A 15,921-nucleotide genomic window follows, 5' to 3' on the forward strand; every position below is an offset into this window, starting at 1 on the left:
AGCGGGTCTAGGAAGGCTCCCTCACAGAGAGAAGCAGTCACCACCCTGCGAAGCCCATCACCCAGCCCTTCTCGGCTAGTTTTTATAAGCCAGGATGGGCAAGGATCAAGGAGACAGGTGGTTGGTTTCACAAGTCCAAGAGGCCTGTCCATATCCTTGTAGCTTCCACTGACAATACTCCTTTGGTGAATTCCACCCATTATTTCCATATTTTAGCTCCTCATCATCCTCAAATACTGCCACATTCAAAACACTTCAGGAATTTTACTTGGCAATACAACATTCCCTGCAACTGTGGGGTTCTGTCTACATCTCTGACTTTAGTTACTGGCAACCAACACAATGAATGATGATGATCATTTTATTATTTATACCCTGCTCATCTGGCTGGGTTGCCCCAGCCACTCTGGGCAGCTTCCAATACATATAAAAAACAAAATAGTTTTTATATTATTTTCAAAAAATGAGGGAACAGCTATAGTTTCATCCCAGCAGGCTTTGATTATCTTAAAATTACTGTAGTCGCTGCTAGGACCATAACATTATAATTAAGTCTGCTTAGCACTACCTGCCTGCTATCTTAAGATGCAAAGAAAAATTCCAGACTTTGGTGCTTCAATATAACATCCAAGCTTTCTCTCTTCCTATAGGACACACACTCCATACCAGCTTTGCTGTACGGAGTTTAAGAAAAGTTCTGGAAACTGCAAGCACTTGCTCTCCATTTTGTGACATTTTATTGGTCCTAATAAAGCTTTACCCCTACTGTGATTTTGGCACACCCACAATGCTTGCCGTTATTTGTATGTGTTTTATTCAATGGTGTATCTTGTTTTATCTTATTGAACATCACCCTGGGCTCCTTCTGGAGGAAGAGCAATTCATAAATGCAATAAATAAATAGCAGCTCCTTCAACTCAAGTGTTGCTGAACACTCCTGATGAGAGAGAATGGGGAGCAAATGTTCAAAATCTGAAGCCTCAGAGGAGTGGGAATGGAACAGAGATGTCAACCCCTCACAAAACCTCTAAGGTAGAGCAGAAGAAGATTTGTGTGTTTTAAAAAGAAGCATGAGAATACACCAATCAGATTTTTGGGAGCCTCCTACCGATTATAATCATTTGTTTTCTTTAGTCTCTGTGAGTCCTGTCTTGACATTTAAGGTTTCTGAAACAGCCTGGGCTCTCCACTGCAACAAGAGGAAAGCAAAAGAGGGAGATGCTCACACTACAGGTTCCTCTGGGTTGGCCTCTTCCACTGTCACATTGCCCATTTTTCCCGGAGGAAGGAGGGCTGGAAGCTGCTTCCGACATCGGCGCTTGTGGGGCTTCATGGCTGGCTGGTCTGCAGCAACTAAAAGTTCTTGCTGCTCAGCCAGAACAGCGGCAGGTGCTTCTACTGGCAACTCCAGTTCCATTGGGGGGGGGTTCTGGTCTGGAACCTCCTTGTCTGGAGGCTCTTCAAACACTTGCAAATCAGGAGGCTTCTTGAGTGGAGGGGTGGCTGCTGCCAGAGGTGGAAGATGCCTTTTACTACCCTTTTTGACCTATAGAAGAAGAAACAGGCAGTGTAGTCTAAAGCAATGGTTTACAAAGCATGAGCCATACCCTAAGGAAGGACAGCTGTCAAGGGGATTCATCCTTCTCCTCCACCTCAATGCCATGGTTTGGCCTATAAACAGGAGTCCTATCTTTCCCAATACAGAAGGCTCCATCAATTTCCTATGGGCTAATTAGCAGAAGAGAAGGATGGGAGCAGCACAGAGCAACCCCCTTTTCTAAACACTTCCTGCTTCCCTAGAGTTTCAAACCCAGGGAACCTAATCCACTCACCAAATCCATTTGGCATTCCTCTTTGCTAAATGCAGGCTAAGTGAACAAGCCAGCATCATCATCATGCAGGCCACTGCCTTTTACTCTTCATGTCAGAGATCAAGGCTATAATCTTGTAGCACGTAATTGGTAAAGACTACTAAAGCTGTGGACTCACAATCATAGCTTAGAAACCCTACTTTGCTAATAATTATGCATGAAAAGCAAGGGAGACAACCATCCTTATGGAGCACAACAGGAGGCAACTAATCCGTATTAAGCGGTCCTGGGAACATGCCTCACTTACCATCTGGGCAAGTTTTGGTTTTGCCATCAGGTGGTTCCACCATTGTGAAGCTTGCCAAAACTCTGCTTGGAAGTTTAAAAACACAATCATGCCACAATAATTCCCCTTCCAAAGACACCCATCTGGGAAGCTTCTGCCCAGCTATGCAAAAGCAATCCCCACAGCAAAAAAGGAAAGCGGTTGTGCTGATAGCTTCCTTCTTTCTTCATCCTCCCCCATATAGTTCTTCCAGATGACATTCAACAGCCAGTCTAGATCTGGCCTCAGCAGACAGCACACTCACCCGCTGGTGACCTCCTCCAGTGGGTGGGAGGGGTTGTAGGAGCTGGGGCTGCAGCAGGAGAAAGCAGTGAAAAAGGAGAAGACCATTAGAAGAAGAAGGGTTTGGATTTGATATCCTGCCTTTCACTCCCTTTAAGGAGTCTCAAAGCGGCTGACATTCTCCTTTCCCTTCCTCCCCCACAACAAACACTCTGTGAGGTGAGTGGGGCTGAGAGACTTCAGAGAAGTGTGACTGGCCCAAGGTCACCCAGCAGCTGCATGTGGAGGAGCGGAGACGCGAACCCAGTTCACCAGATTACGAGTCTACCGCTCTTAACCACTACACCACACTGGCTCTCAGTTCCAAGTGCTACTGGGTTTATGAACTAGCAATTTATAAGCTTAGAGTATCAATGCAGTCCAACAGACAAAGAAGACTGAGGTAGAAGACTTGAACTTTCATGCACATCTAACCCAAGGAACCATCTGTAACCCTAGAGGCCTCCTAACAAAACTGACCAAGAGCAGGTTGCACTACACCAAGGATGGGGAACCTAAGGTCCCCTAGGCAGGAGTTGGAAGCCCAGCTCCCATCGGCCTTAGCTGGCACAACTCATGCTTGGAATCATGGGGAGAAGAGTGTGATTGCATTCATGACATGCTTGATGGCTTCCCATGGGCTGGCCAATGTGAGAAAAGAATCCTGAACTGGATTGGACTTTGTTCCCAGAGTTCAGCTATGTATTGAGGACTACAGGCTCCCCATTCCTGGACTACACAATCAGTGCATCAAGGCTATTGGTACCTATAGGAACAGGGGAGCACCTTGTCCAGGCATGGAAAGCTTACTGGGTGACCTTGAGCCAGTCGCCATTTCTCAGTCTACCCGGCTTCACAGAGCTGTCATGGGGATAAAATTGGATGGGATGACCACATATGCCACCTCAAGCTCCTTGAAGAAAAGATGGGACATAAAATGTTTTTTTTTTTAAAAAAAGGAAGGGTCTCTCCCTCCAAAAACGCACTTAAACATGCATAAAATATGGGAGCATATGCAGGTCACTGCAATCAGTTCACTTCTAAAATGCTACCTCTGCTACCAGAACCAAAACTATTTGGATCAGTACCTCATCACTTGGGTCTACATAAATCCCTTTCTTGAAATCAAAGTCGGTCAAATCCCGTGATCCTCCCAGTAACCTCAGGAGTTCCACTCTACTGCGGATTTTCTCTCCTCTGGGGCTATGAGGGGGGAAAGAGAGAAGCAGCTGTTAGATGTGTAAAAAAGCAGCACAGTGAAAGTAGGAGTGAGCTGGGATGTTTGCATAACACAGTGCACAAGGGACTCTCTGATCTCAACAAAGGGATGTGGATCAGGTAAGATTTCAAGTGTTGCTCAATGCAAGGGAGATTTCTCACTTTATTTGAAACTTTTTGGATGTGCACACCACTGACACGGAAGCTAAGAATCCTATTGTTTTGTTATGTACTGCGGTTGTGCTCTACTTGGATGCAGAGGTGGACTGATGGTCAAGAAACATAGCTTAAATCCTAGAACAATGGAGGCCTTGTGGATGGGTGGTTCCTGTGTCCAGGAAATAGACCCTGCACATGTTCCAGATGGGGTTGCACTCTCTCTGAAGGAGCAACTCAATAGTCGGGGTATCCTCTTTGATCCAGCCCTGTCACTAGAGTCCCCAGTGACCTTTGAGTAGCAGTGCTTTCTATCAGCTCCAGCTGGTCCACAAGCTGCAACCATTCCTGGATCCTGGCAGCTTGACCATGGTGGCCTATGCAATGGTAACCCCAAGGCTTGGTAACTGCAACACACTTTATGGGAAGCTACCTTTGCAGCTGACCCAGAAGCTGCAGCAGAATGCAGCAGCCAGTCTGCCCACAGGAGCAGATTAGTTGCAACACGTCAACTCCTCTGCTGAGCTGAACTGGTTGCCCAGTTGCTACTGGGCCAGGTTAACTCACAAAGTCCAAAACAACTTGTGCCCAAAAGACCTTAAGGACTGCCTGACCCCTTATGTTCTGTTGGTTTCTGCTTTCTTCACTGTGCAGCAAAATGCTTGTCACAAGACAATTGTTTACATTCCACAGTCAGAGTTACTGTTGGGTTCCCACGGGAAATGGGAGACTGGATGTGACGTATACTGGTTTCCTGTTTTTCACTGTTCTCTCGGTGTTCTTTGTTTCCAAGAGGGGTTGCTTCTCTGCTCTCACAGAGGCAGGATGCATGTTTGTATTCTCTCAGCATAGAGTGTAAATAAAGTTAAGAATGTAGCACATACTGCTTATCCTTCTGCTGTGTGGACTACTCTGCTTGGGCTCAAGATAAGACGAGCCTCTATCAGCTTCAGATGGGCCAAAGCTGGTCAAAATCTCACATGTTCCACCTCCATTACCGAGATCCTCTGATGGAGCTACTACCCACACCTGAGGTTGAATCAGCCTTTCCTGGGTCCTGAGTTTTCAGTGCAGCAGGTCCTGCACTGTGGGATTCCCTGCCAGCAGAGCTTCCGGCAAGAATTGCCAACCTTGTGATTGGCAAGCCCAAGAGGCTCAGTGGTTTAGACTACAACACCACTTGTGTCCCTCCAGTTGAAATCTACACGCCAGGGTGAGCTCCCGTTGCTGTCCCAGCTCCTGCCAACCTAGCAGTTCAAAAACATGCCAGTGCAAGTAGATAAATAGGTGCCAATGCAGCAGGAAGGTAAATGGCGTTTCCGTACGTTCTGGCACTCGTCACGGTGCCCCATTGCGCCAAAAGCGGTCTAGTCATTTTGGCCACTTGGCCCGGAAAGCTGTCTGTGAACAAATGCCAGCTCCCTCGGCCCGAAAAGCAAGATGAGCGCTGCACCCCATCATCGCCTTTGACTGGACTTAACTGTCCAGGGGTTCTTTACCTTTATTTGACAAGAATCATTATTGCATTCATTTAGACATATCCTTAAAATAGTGTTATTCAGACAGGTCTTTGCCATGTGAATTTCTTACCAAGCAGCCTTTGCTGATGCCTTTATTGCTCTTATTGGAATTGTGTCCACTGCCTTGTAAGTAAAAAGTCAAGAGAAAGAAGTGCATCTTTTGAGAACGAGCAGAAGCAAGACTGACTGAAGAGAGATTTAAGAATATTTCTCAAGCCTTTGAACTGTCATGAAACCCAAGGTGCTTCTTTCCTTCAGTGGCTGTAAGAGAGGCACTGACAGCTGGCTGCCTAGGGAATAGGACCTGAAGGGAGGGATAGGCAACATGTGCCCTCCAGGTGGTCATGGACTCCAACTCCCATCAGACCCTGGCAGCATGTACAATGGTCAGGAATGATGAGAGTTGTAATCAAGCAACATCTGGAGGGCACCTCTTCCTACAACCCTTACACTCTTTTCCAGATGTGACCCCAAATGGCATTACCTTGTGTAATAGGTATCTGACTGTCCAGGTCTTGTTCCATTTTTGCGCAAGACTTCACGGCGCTGCCAGCCGGGCCCTAGTGCGGGGCAATCCACCCAGCCCTCTGTCATGTTGTTGTTGGATATACCGCAGGGCAAGAACTGAAACAGCAAGAGAGTAATGGAAGGGTCATAGCTATGGGTTATTGGTTATTGTTCTTAAAATAACCAAAAACATACACACAGTCGTGCAAGGAAGCACACAAGAAAGAGCAGCAAACTTGAAAGAGATGCTTCCATATATGGTTCCCCCCTCATTTGCAGCCACTATAAGTAAGGTATAATTTGACATCCTAAGAACCCCAACTGGTATTCCTTTAAGGTAGTAATGGTTCTAGGCCTTAGGACTATGCAAGATGCACAGACATATTGGTGAAGTCTCAAAAGTCTGAGGAAGGAGCAGCTCCAGGGGACAGAGAGAAGCAACTCTGTGTCTCTCCCATCATGGCTGCTACACTTGCCCAAACAGTCCATACCAGGGGCTGAAGGAAACCCTCCAGTCTCTCTATCGGGCTTTTTAAACTATCTGAAGCAGGCCAGGCCACGCCTCTCACTGGCCCTTGCTGAGAGATGCCCTTGGACGTTAACAGTATCTCTTTGCTGGTCTGCATGGAGAATAGAGAGGGATGGGAGAGTGCATGTAGAAACTAGCCTCCTGTACAAAGGTAAATTGTACATCCACTGCTCTTCCCATGTTTGCTTCTGCCCCCCCCCCCCCCGGTGCTATGTGGCCTGCAGGAGGAAATGCAGCCCTTCGACTGAAAAGGTCCCCCACCCCTGAAGGAGCCTTTTCCTTCCATCTATTCCAAGACCTTTTAAAAACTGAAACGTACCAGAAGTTGTGACCATGAAAGCAGAGTGTTTACAACAGCTCAATTCCGCATACTACAGCTCCTTTGGGACAGAACACATGCCCCACAAAAGATAGATGGCAGAGAAACAGCTTTAAATCTGTGTTCTCTTTACTTAAGTAAACATTAGGTTCTATTTCTGATGTTGCAAGTTTCGCCCAAGATTTCTACATTTGAAATCTATTACTTAGATTTACAAGTTTTAAAGAAGGGAGGGAAACAGAAGAAGCTGAATTCTGGACAAATAGCAGAGCTGAATAGGACTGACTAGACAATACAAATTTAAAAATAGTTTAAAAAATAACAAAACAATACAACAAACAGATAATGTGGAGTGTTGTTCACGTAACCAAGGACAAACCACAACAGATGAGCAAATGCTGTAATATAGGTGACACTGGAATGAGAACTGAGAAGCAGGAGGGCACCCATAGTCTTTACCCACAGTATTAGATGTAACGAGCTGATATCAAAATTCCACAAATTTATCTGAGTCAATTTCCCATCTTGTCAAGTTAGTTTTTTGACTAGCTCATCTTAATACACTGCTTATTCTGAAGTGGAGACAGCTGTGAAACAATCACAGAGAGGCAGAGAGCAAAGGAGGCACACACCTTTGCACGAGGCTTGAGGAGGTCAGACCACCATCCAGGGCTGAATTCAGGTGCTATGCAAAGGCTTTATCCCTTTCTCTGTACAATTCAGAGACAGGCTGAAATACACAGTCTCTCGCTGGTCATTGCAACCATGCGGCTGATTCCAGATGCTCTTGACAGGCAAAACACTGCAACAGACCCAAAGCTGCACCCTTCTAGCTAGCTGGGATAGATGCAAAGGCAGGCAGAATATTCTCCAACAGCAAGCCCCACATACAGACAGGGCTGTGTTGACTCTACCGCCCGGGTGACAGGATGTGGGAAGATCTATAGTCTGTGTATTATTCCTAACTACACAGAGAAGATCACGCACTGAGAACAGAACTAGCTTGCCCAAGGACAGGCAAGCCTTGTGGTGGAAGGAAACTCTCTTGCTAAAATGACCATTTCTATAAGAATACAAGGAGATAAGCACAATTACATCACATTTCAACACAGCAAGGTAAACCATAATTGGGGTTATTTTGTTAATCTTGGCCCTTTCCTCCTTCCCACTGATACAGACTGAGATGAATTCATATGCATACTTGTGAGTATGGCCTCCCAGAGAGATCTTAACTTTTAAAATTTAATTAATACCCCAGTTGTTATAATAAGGGGCAGCCATAAGTCTGTTCCAGCTGGCATTCATCTGCACCCTATTTGGCAGTTATAGGTGAGGGGATCAGGGCCAAATCTTCCTCCAAGAATGCTTAGTGACAGATCAAGATGCTGTTTGGAGCTTTTTAGTTTGGGAGGTGGACTGGTCAATATGAATGCCATCGCCCCACTCCTGGTAAGACAAACAAAGTCGGGGGGGGGGGTGTTATCCATGTATCTTTACCAAGCTTCTTTCACACTTTGTAGAGATGTTCAGACTAACTACAGTGGTACCTCGGGTTACAAACTCCGCTAACCCAGAAGTAGTACCTCGGGTTAAGAACTTTGCTTCAGGATGAGAACAGAAATCGCACAATGGTGGCGCAGCGGCAGCAGGAGGCCCCATTAGCTAAAGTGGTACCTCAGGTTAAGAACAGTTTCAGGTTAAGAACGGACCTCCAAAACGAATTAAGTTCGTAACCAGAGGTACAACTGTACTGTACTGCATAGCACTCTGAGGGGAGCTGTCCTTGAAGACAGCCCAAAAAGTATCGCTCATGCAAATACTGTTGCTGTTCACCTCCTGACAAGACAGGAAGGAGGGGGCATGTTTTATGGACTGTACACAAGCAACCAGCGTAGCCAAGTAAAATCCAATGTGCTGCTTCTGAGCCATATAAAGAGTGACGAAGCCTAGGTTTGGTATATATCAAGGAGCATTTCTCCTCAATGCAAAGCCTTCATCAGTTGACATCTGCAGCAGCAGCACAATTATTTTAACCCTTTCTTTCTTTCTTTCTTTCTTTCTTTCTTTCTTTCTTTTTGCATCAACTTTTGCCTATAAGGATGCAATCCTATGGTTCTTGAAAGAGTGCCCCATGAGCAAATGGACAGAGCCGCTTCTCCTTAAATCAGGCTTCCTCAATCTCGGCCCTCCAGATGTTTTGAGACTACAATTCCCATCATCCCTGACCACTGGTCCTGCTAGCTAGGGATCATGGGAGTTGTAAGCCAAAAACATATGGAGGGCTGAGGTTGAGGAAGCCTGCCCAAAATGATAGAGCTGGTCTACTTACTTTTGAGACCAATGGGAGGCAAGATCTGGAAGAAAAAACCAACAGTCAATGGAAGGAGACAAGAAAAGCTGGGGGGAAACAGCTGTCCCCACCTTCTACCTTGTCAGCATAAGACTGCCAGGACTTTGGATTTGATGGTTCCTCCACTTTGGATTCTTCCTCCCCTGCCCTCTTTGAATTACTCTGCCCATTTGGTTGGTGAAAAGGGCACTCAAAAAGTTAATACAATAATGTCCCTCTGTTGCACAACACAAGAATGGCAGGAATTCAGGGAAGCTCTCTGAGCTACAGCCGTAGTACATGAAGTTCATCACCTGAAGATATATGCCTCAGCCCTTCCTTGCAGCTTTTTAGAATGAAAGATATAAAAGCTTTTTCTTTATTCCAGCATTTGCTTGGACCCTGAATACTGGCTGGCTGGCTGACTGACCGAACCCAAAGGGTGCTCATCAATGGTTCCTCTTCATCCTGGAGAAGAGTGACTAGTGGGGTGCCACAGGGTTCTGTCTTGGGCCCGGTCTTATTCAACGTCTTTATCAACGACTTGGATGATGGACTCAAGGGCATCCTGATCAAATTTGCAGATGACACCAAACTGGGAGGGGTGGCTAACACCCCAGAGGACAGGATCACACTTCAAAACGACCTTGACAGATTAGAGAACTGGGCCCAAACAAACAAGATGAATTTTAACAGGGAGAAATGTAAAGTATTGCACTTGGGCAAAAAAAATGAGAGGCACAAATACAAGATGGGTGACACCTGGCTTGAGAGCAGTACATGTGAAAAGGATCTAGGAGTCTTGGTTGACCACAAGCTTGACATGAGCCAACAGTGTGATGCGGCAGCTAAAAAAGCCAATGCAATTCTGGGCTGCATCAATAGGAGTATAGCATCTAGATCAAGGGAAGTAATAGTGCCACTATATTCTGCTCTGGTCAGACCTCACCTGGAGTACTGTGTCCAGTTCTGGGCACCACAGTTCAAGAAGGACACGGACAAACTGGAACGTGTCCAGAGGAGGGCAACCAAAATGGTCAAAGGCCTGGAAACGATGCCTTATGAGGAACGGCTAAGGGAGCTGGGCATGTTTAGCCTGGAGAAGAGGAGGTTAAGGGGTGATATGATAGCCATGTTCAAATATATAAAAGGATGTCACATAGAGGAGGGAGAAAGGTTGTTTTCTGCTGCTCCAGAGAAGCGGACACGGAGCAATGGTTCCAAACTACAAGAAAGAAGATTCCACCTGAACATTAGGAAGAACTTCCTGACAGTAAGAGCTGTTCAACAGTGGAATTTGCTGCCAAGGAGTGTGATGGAGTCTCCTTCTTTGGAGGTCTTTAAGCAGAGGCTTGACAACCATATGTCAGGAGTGCTCTGATGGTGTTTCCTGCTTGGCAGGGGGTTGGACTCGATGGCCCTTGTGGTCTCTTCCAACTCTATGATTCTATGATTCTATGATTCTATGATTCTACACCTCTCTAACGATGAGAGTCAAGCCTTATTTTAAGCACGTGTCTCAGTTGAGCCTTGCACCATGGTACATTTTAATTAAAGGCTTCCACATTTAAGGAATCTGTTTAATTAAAGCAGAGTTGAGCAGCTCGGCAGCTGTATCCATGACTGAGTAGTCCGATTTAGGATCCACTCTGCTCACCCCAAAGTCCTAAACAGTCTGCCTCCCTTTTTCCCCTGACTGGATTACCACGCCCAGGGGGGTCACCACCCAGCGGTTGTAAAAGACAATTGAACTTTGGAGCATGGAATATACAGACTCTGTTGGATAACACAGATAAAGAGCGTCCAAAACGCAGAACTGCCATCATTGCAAGAGAGCTGTGGTGTTTTAAGATCGATATTGCAGCATTTCAAAAAACTCAAAGAGCAGGAGAGGGACAATTGAAGGAAGAAAAAGGAGGCTACTCTTTCTTCTGGAAAGGTCTACCTGAACAAGAACGTTGAATACATGGAGTAGGCTTTGCTATCAAAAACAATCTTGAGAAGCTCTTGTAAGAAGTCCCTACCGGCATTAATGAGCGGCTTTCAACCCTTTGAATAAAACTTCCCCAAACCCGACAGGCTACTATTCTAAGTGCTTATGCACCAACACTGGATGCCGATGAAGACATTAAAGAAAATTTCTACTCTCAGCTGAAGGCAAATCTAAAAAAATGTAGTATAAACACTGACAACTGGGAAACACTAGTCTACGAGCACTCCAATTGGAGAACAGCCTTTACCAAAGGTGTCATGGGTTTTGAAGACCCTTGAACTCAGGACGAAAGGGAGAAATTGCAAGTATAATAAAACTACTATATATTTTTCAATTGGGCCCCAGTTTAAGTATTGTAGCAGTTTTTGTTAAATTGCATCTTGCAATTTAAACATTGTATTTTGTCTCAGGTTCCTGGGCAGTTGTCATGTTTATTGGTAAAACATGTTTTTGCCATGGCCTTGCTTTGAAGAAACTGGAGAGGGGGGGACCAGGACCTAGTAAACAGATGCCTGCTGTGTAGTCAGCCATTGCCTGCTTTGCCGAAACAATCACGTGCACAGGCAGCTGCAGAACTAGCAGTACCTTGGCTCAAGGACAAAACGCTCACGTGGACCTTGTTCTGGAGGGAAGGCAATGGCTGTATCCAAAATTACAATTAAGGTGTACACACTAGTGTGGAAACATCTACTTTTCTCAAACAAAACTAGGCAGCTAGCACACACTGGCATGTATCTGCTTACCATTTAGCCTGCTTCCATCATCCAAAAATGTCAAAGGGTAAGGAATTTTTGGAAAAAGCTGGCTAAAGTGGGAGACAAGACATGGGAGGGGAAGAAATAAAGTGAGCTGTGGTCAGTCCACATCTATGACCATCTATGAAGTTATGTTTAAAGACCTGTGATGTTAGCAATAGAATAGACATGTGCCAAGAAAAGACACGGAGGGCAAAATTGTTCTGGAATTCATATCTAGTCTGCCATATGAGCCATGCTATTTACACAGACTGTTAACATACAGCTCCACTATGCAAAAATTGTTTCCACACCTTTACCTGTAAGGCAGCAATGGTCTTTTTGTGCTGGGAAGCAGGCATCATGACTACACCTCAAGCTTCCCACTCTCTATGCCAAGTAGAAGGAGGCCCCCAGATGTTTCTGGTCAACACCTTCCATCACTTCTGAATATTGGCAAGGCTGGTTCAGGCTGAGGAGGAAGTTGGGAGTCCAATGACACCTGGTGGGCCACAGGTTCCACCATCCCAGCTCTAGTAGCAAACCAAGCTCTACTTCCCAGGGAGCCCTTCCACATAATCCATCCTTTTGGGAGACCTGTTATAATTATTTAAAGGGCAGCATAACCACCTAAATAAAACCAAAGCCCAACAAGACCGCCGGGAAGCTGGTATTTCCCAAAGTATAACAAGCTCTCTTCAAGGGCTCACCAGTATCATGGCTCAATAAATGTTTTTCTCCTTGAAATACTGGAGGTTTTCATCTGTTTTAATCCCAGTTCCATTTTCCGGCCCTCCCAATTGGTGAAAATATTTTTATACTATCTGATTTCAGTACTGAGGGCAGTTAGTAAGAACTTCACTACCACCAGCCCAAGCAGCTCCAAACAATTCAGAAGGATCATATCCTGGTTACTTTCAAATATACTGGAGATGCAAACACTGAACCTTACCTGTCTGCCCTCGGTAGGAATTTGCTAGTCCCTTCAAAGTGGCATACTTTGGGAGGAAAAGTTGCCCGTTTCCAGCACAGTACAAAGGCCATGCTTTGACTTGCAATCCCTATATTCACAGGACTATAAAAACCAGTTTGCCTTATTTGCAGGTGTTCAAAAGTGGTCATTTTCACTCTAGACTACACACTTCTCAGCTGTGGCAAGGAAGGATGGGCAAAAGGGCAAGAAAGGGTCAGGAGACAATTTGTTAAACAATTTCCTGGACAATTTTAAAGCTACAACCTGACAGTACTCAAAAGTCATCTGCAAATTTTCAAGATGAAAATCCATTCCTCATTTTCTGTTAGCTTTCGTAGTCTCTACTATTTTATTTTTAATTTTATTTTTTCATTTTCAATTTTACATAAAAAAAAACAAATATTTTTACATCAAATTCCATTATCCAATTTTGACACCCCCTTCCTCCCCTTTCTGCAGTTGCTTATGTTTTAGTATTTTCACTGAATATCTGATTTAAACCTAATTATTATTTATCCAATATAATAAAAATTAATTTTATATCACTGCACATCTTTATATTAATCCTGCTAATGATTTAATCTCTTTACAATAACTTTTAAAGTAATCAGTAAATGATCTCCACTCAAAATTGAAAATGCTATTTTCTTGCTTTCTTATTCTTCCAGTAAGTTTTGCCATTTCTGCATATTCCAACAATTTTTGCTGCCATTCCTCTTTGGATGGGACGCTGTCTTCTTTCCTCGCTGGGCATAAATCATTTGGGCCACTGTGGTTGTGTACATAAATAATTTTTATATTGTTTGGGTATCTCTACCCCTATTATTCCCAAAAGAAAAGCCTCTGGTTTCTTCATAAAAGTTACCTTAAACTTTTTTTTCAACTCATTATATATCATTTCCCAGTAGGTTTTAGCCTTCTTACAGGTCTACCACATATGGAAGACGGTACCTTCTTTTCCCTTAACCCATAACACACTGTAAATTTCAAATCTACCTTCCAGTGTCATTCCCATGCTGTCATTTCAATATTATGCCCTATATCCATTGCCCAGTGTATCATTGATGATTTCACTTGTTCATCTTTTGCCTGCCATTCTAATAGCATCTGAAACACTTTTTACATTACTGTAGATTCTGGCGTATTAGGCGACTGGGCGTATTAGACGACCCCCCCAAATTAGCAGCTGCAATTTAGGGATTTGTTTTATAAGCCCAGTCGCCTACTATGCTAGGCAGCTCCACGCCAGGAGAAAGCCGCCCGGCACGGAGCTGAGCTTGCCGCTCGCTGCTGCTGCTTCGGAAGAAGCAACGGCGGCAGTGGGGGGGGGGCTCCGCTCCGCTCCACACCACCCATACCCAGCCTATAAGGTGACCCCTGACCTTTTAACCTCTTTTCCGGGGTTAAAAAGTCACCTTATACGCCAGACTCTACGGTAGTTTAACGACTAATGTTACTATTGAGCAGATCTCTTTCTAGTTGAGAAGTTTTGATTCACAAACCCGACCTTTTTATCTATTTTATATAATTCATTAAGTTGATAATATTGTAACTCACTCACTAACATTCCTGACAGTTCTTCAAACTTATTTAACTGAGTCTCACCACTTACATCACTTAATAAGTTTCTGTAGTCTCTTTTTTTTAATGCTTTTTATTGACATTTTCCAAAAAACAAAATAAAACAATCTTTACAACCATTCTTGGTGTTATCTTATTTACATTGTGTAAAACAAGCCTCGACTTCCTACCTTCCCAGTTGCAGTTTTCTTAATATACATCTTCTCTTACAGTTTCTTCTACATTTCTATACGCGTCACAAGAATTATATTAACCCTGCTGTAGTTCTTAAACTTCTACAGTTAATTCCTATATATGTTACAAATTTACCCCATTCTTCTACAAACTTTGCCCCTTTTTGGTGTCGGATTTTATATGTCATTTTCGCTAATTCTGTATATTCGAAAAATTTAGCCTGCCATTCGATTACTGTTGGGATCTCCGATGACTTCCATTTTTGGGCTACAAGAACCCTAGCTGCCACCATGGCATATTGGAATAATTTATGATCCTCCTTTTTTATTTCGTCCCCTATTATCCCTAATAAGAATGCCTCCGGGGTTTTTTGGAAATGTGTACCTAAGGAGTTTCTTAAGTTCATTATATATTAGATCCAAAAAAAATTTCATTTCATCACATACCCACCACATATGATAGAGATTCTTACATTTACATTTCCAACAGGCTTTGTTACCCATTTTGTACATTTCCGCCAATTGGACCAGGGTTATATACCACCGGTACATCATTTTTTCCAGGTTTTCCCTTAAAGTGGAACACGCTGTCAATTTCATCCCTTTGTTCCATAAATTTACCCATTTATCATACTCTATGTTATAACCAAAATCGATTGCCCACTTTACCATCACTTCTTTTATTAACTCAAGGATGTGTTTCTGTAGTCTCTTAACTACTTCAGAACAGTTAACCCAACATTCTAGTTCCACTAGCTTAAAGTTATAGCTCTGCTTAACATTTCATGATTAGACCACAAGCAGCTATCACAGGAAGTCACTTGGTTCAATGCAGAGGAGGGCAGTTCTTTTATTTGTGAACCAGATTTCCAATTTAGTTCTGAAGCTTTGGCTCTCCCCGTAGTTTCATAAGTGAGAGAGGGAACAAGAGTTCCATTCCTTTTCCCCAAACTCACGGATCACCCACTAACCTGCCCCTTGCTTCTTCTGTGGCAAAAGCTTTTTAGACAAGATTGGTTTCCAGAATGACACAAATAAATAAATAATAATAAATTTTTATTTGTACCTCCTCCCTCCCCGGCCAGAGCTGGGCTCAGGGCGGCTAATATCATAAAACTAACAAAGTATCCAAAGAACATAAAAACAGGCGATCAATTAATTAAAATACATCTTAAAATTAGTTCGGAGTAAATTAAGATCTGGACAGGTGGCAGTCCACGCGTAAAATTGAGAGTGGTTAATATTCTCCAAGGGACGCGGGTGGCGCTGTGGGTAAATCCTCAGTGCCTAGGACTTGAACTCCCCCGAAAAAAGGCACAGAGTCTTTCATTTATTGAAAAAGGAACAATTGGACTTGATTTGCTTACAAAAAACACATTTGACAAGGCTACATAGGAAGATATTGAGTAATAAAAGATTGGGCCATGAATTTATTTCATCAGACAAAGTTAAAAAAAGAGGAGTAGTACTT

The 15,921-nt window shown here is 43.9% G+C and overlaps 1 protein-coding gene across 12 annotated transcripts in view; it reads right to left on the bottom strand.

The window, feature by feature from the left end:
* Window positions 1-15,921, bottom strand: part of LOC309331995 (uncharacterized protein) — a 116,546-nt gene that overhangs the window by 90,102 nt on the left and 10,523 nt on the right. For 10 of the 12 annotated variants that reach the window (XM_081844597.1, XM_081844603.1, XM_081844601.1 and 7 more), the window contains exons 2-5: window positions 5,797-5,936; window positions 3,507-3,621; window positions 2,402-2,449; window positions 1,227-1,546 (exon numbers count right to left, since the gene is read on the bottom strand). In XM_081844597.1, the coding sequence (XP_081700723.1) occupies window positions 1,227-1,546; window positions 2,402-2,449; window positions 3,507-3,621; window positions 5,797-5,906 (593 nt within the window). In that variant the 5' untranslated portion in view covers window positions 5,907-5,936. Of the gene's footprint in view, window positions 1-1,226; window positions 1,547-2,401; window positions 2,450-3,506; window positions 3,622-5,796; window positions 5,937-7,299; window positions 8,218-8,996; window positions 9,017-15,921 lie in introns of those variants that run through there. The other 2 variants (XM_081844599.1, XM_081844598.1) reach the window with 2 other exon arrangements.

This window comes from Podarcis erhardii (genome assembly GCF_964252035.2).
Source record: "Podarcis erhardii genome assembly, chromosome: 17".
Classification (NCBI taxonomy): Eukaryota; Metazoa; Chordata; class Lepidosauria; order Squamata; family Lacertidae; genus Podarcis; species Podarcis erhardii.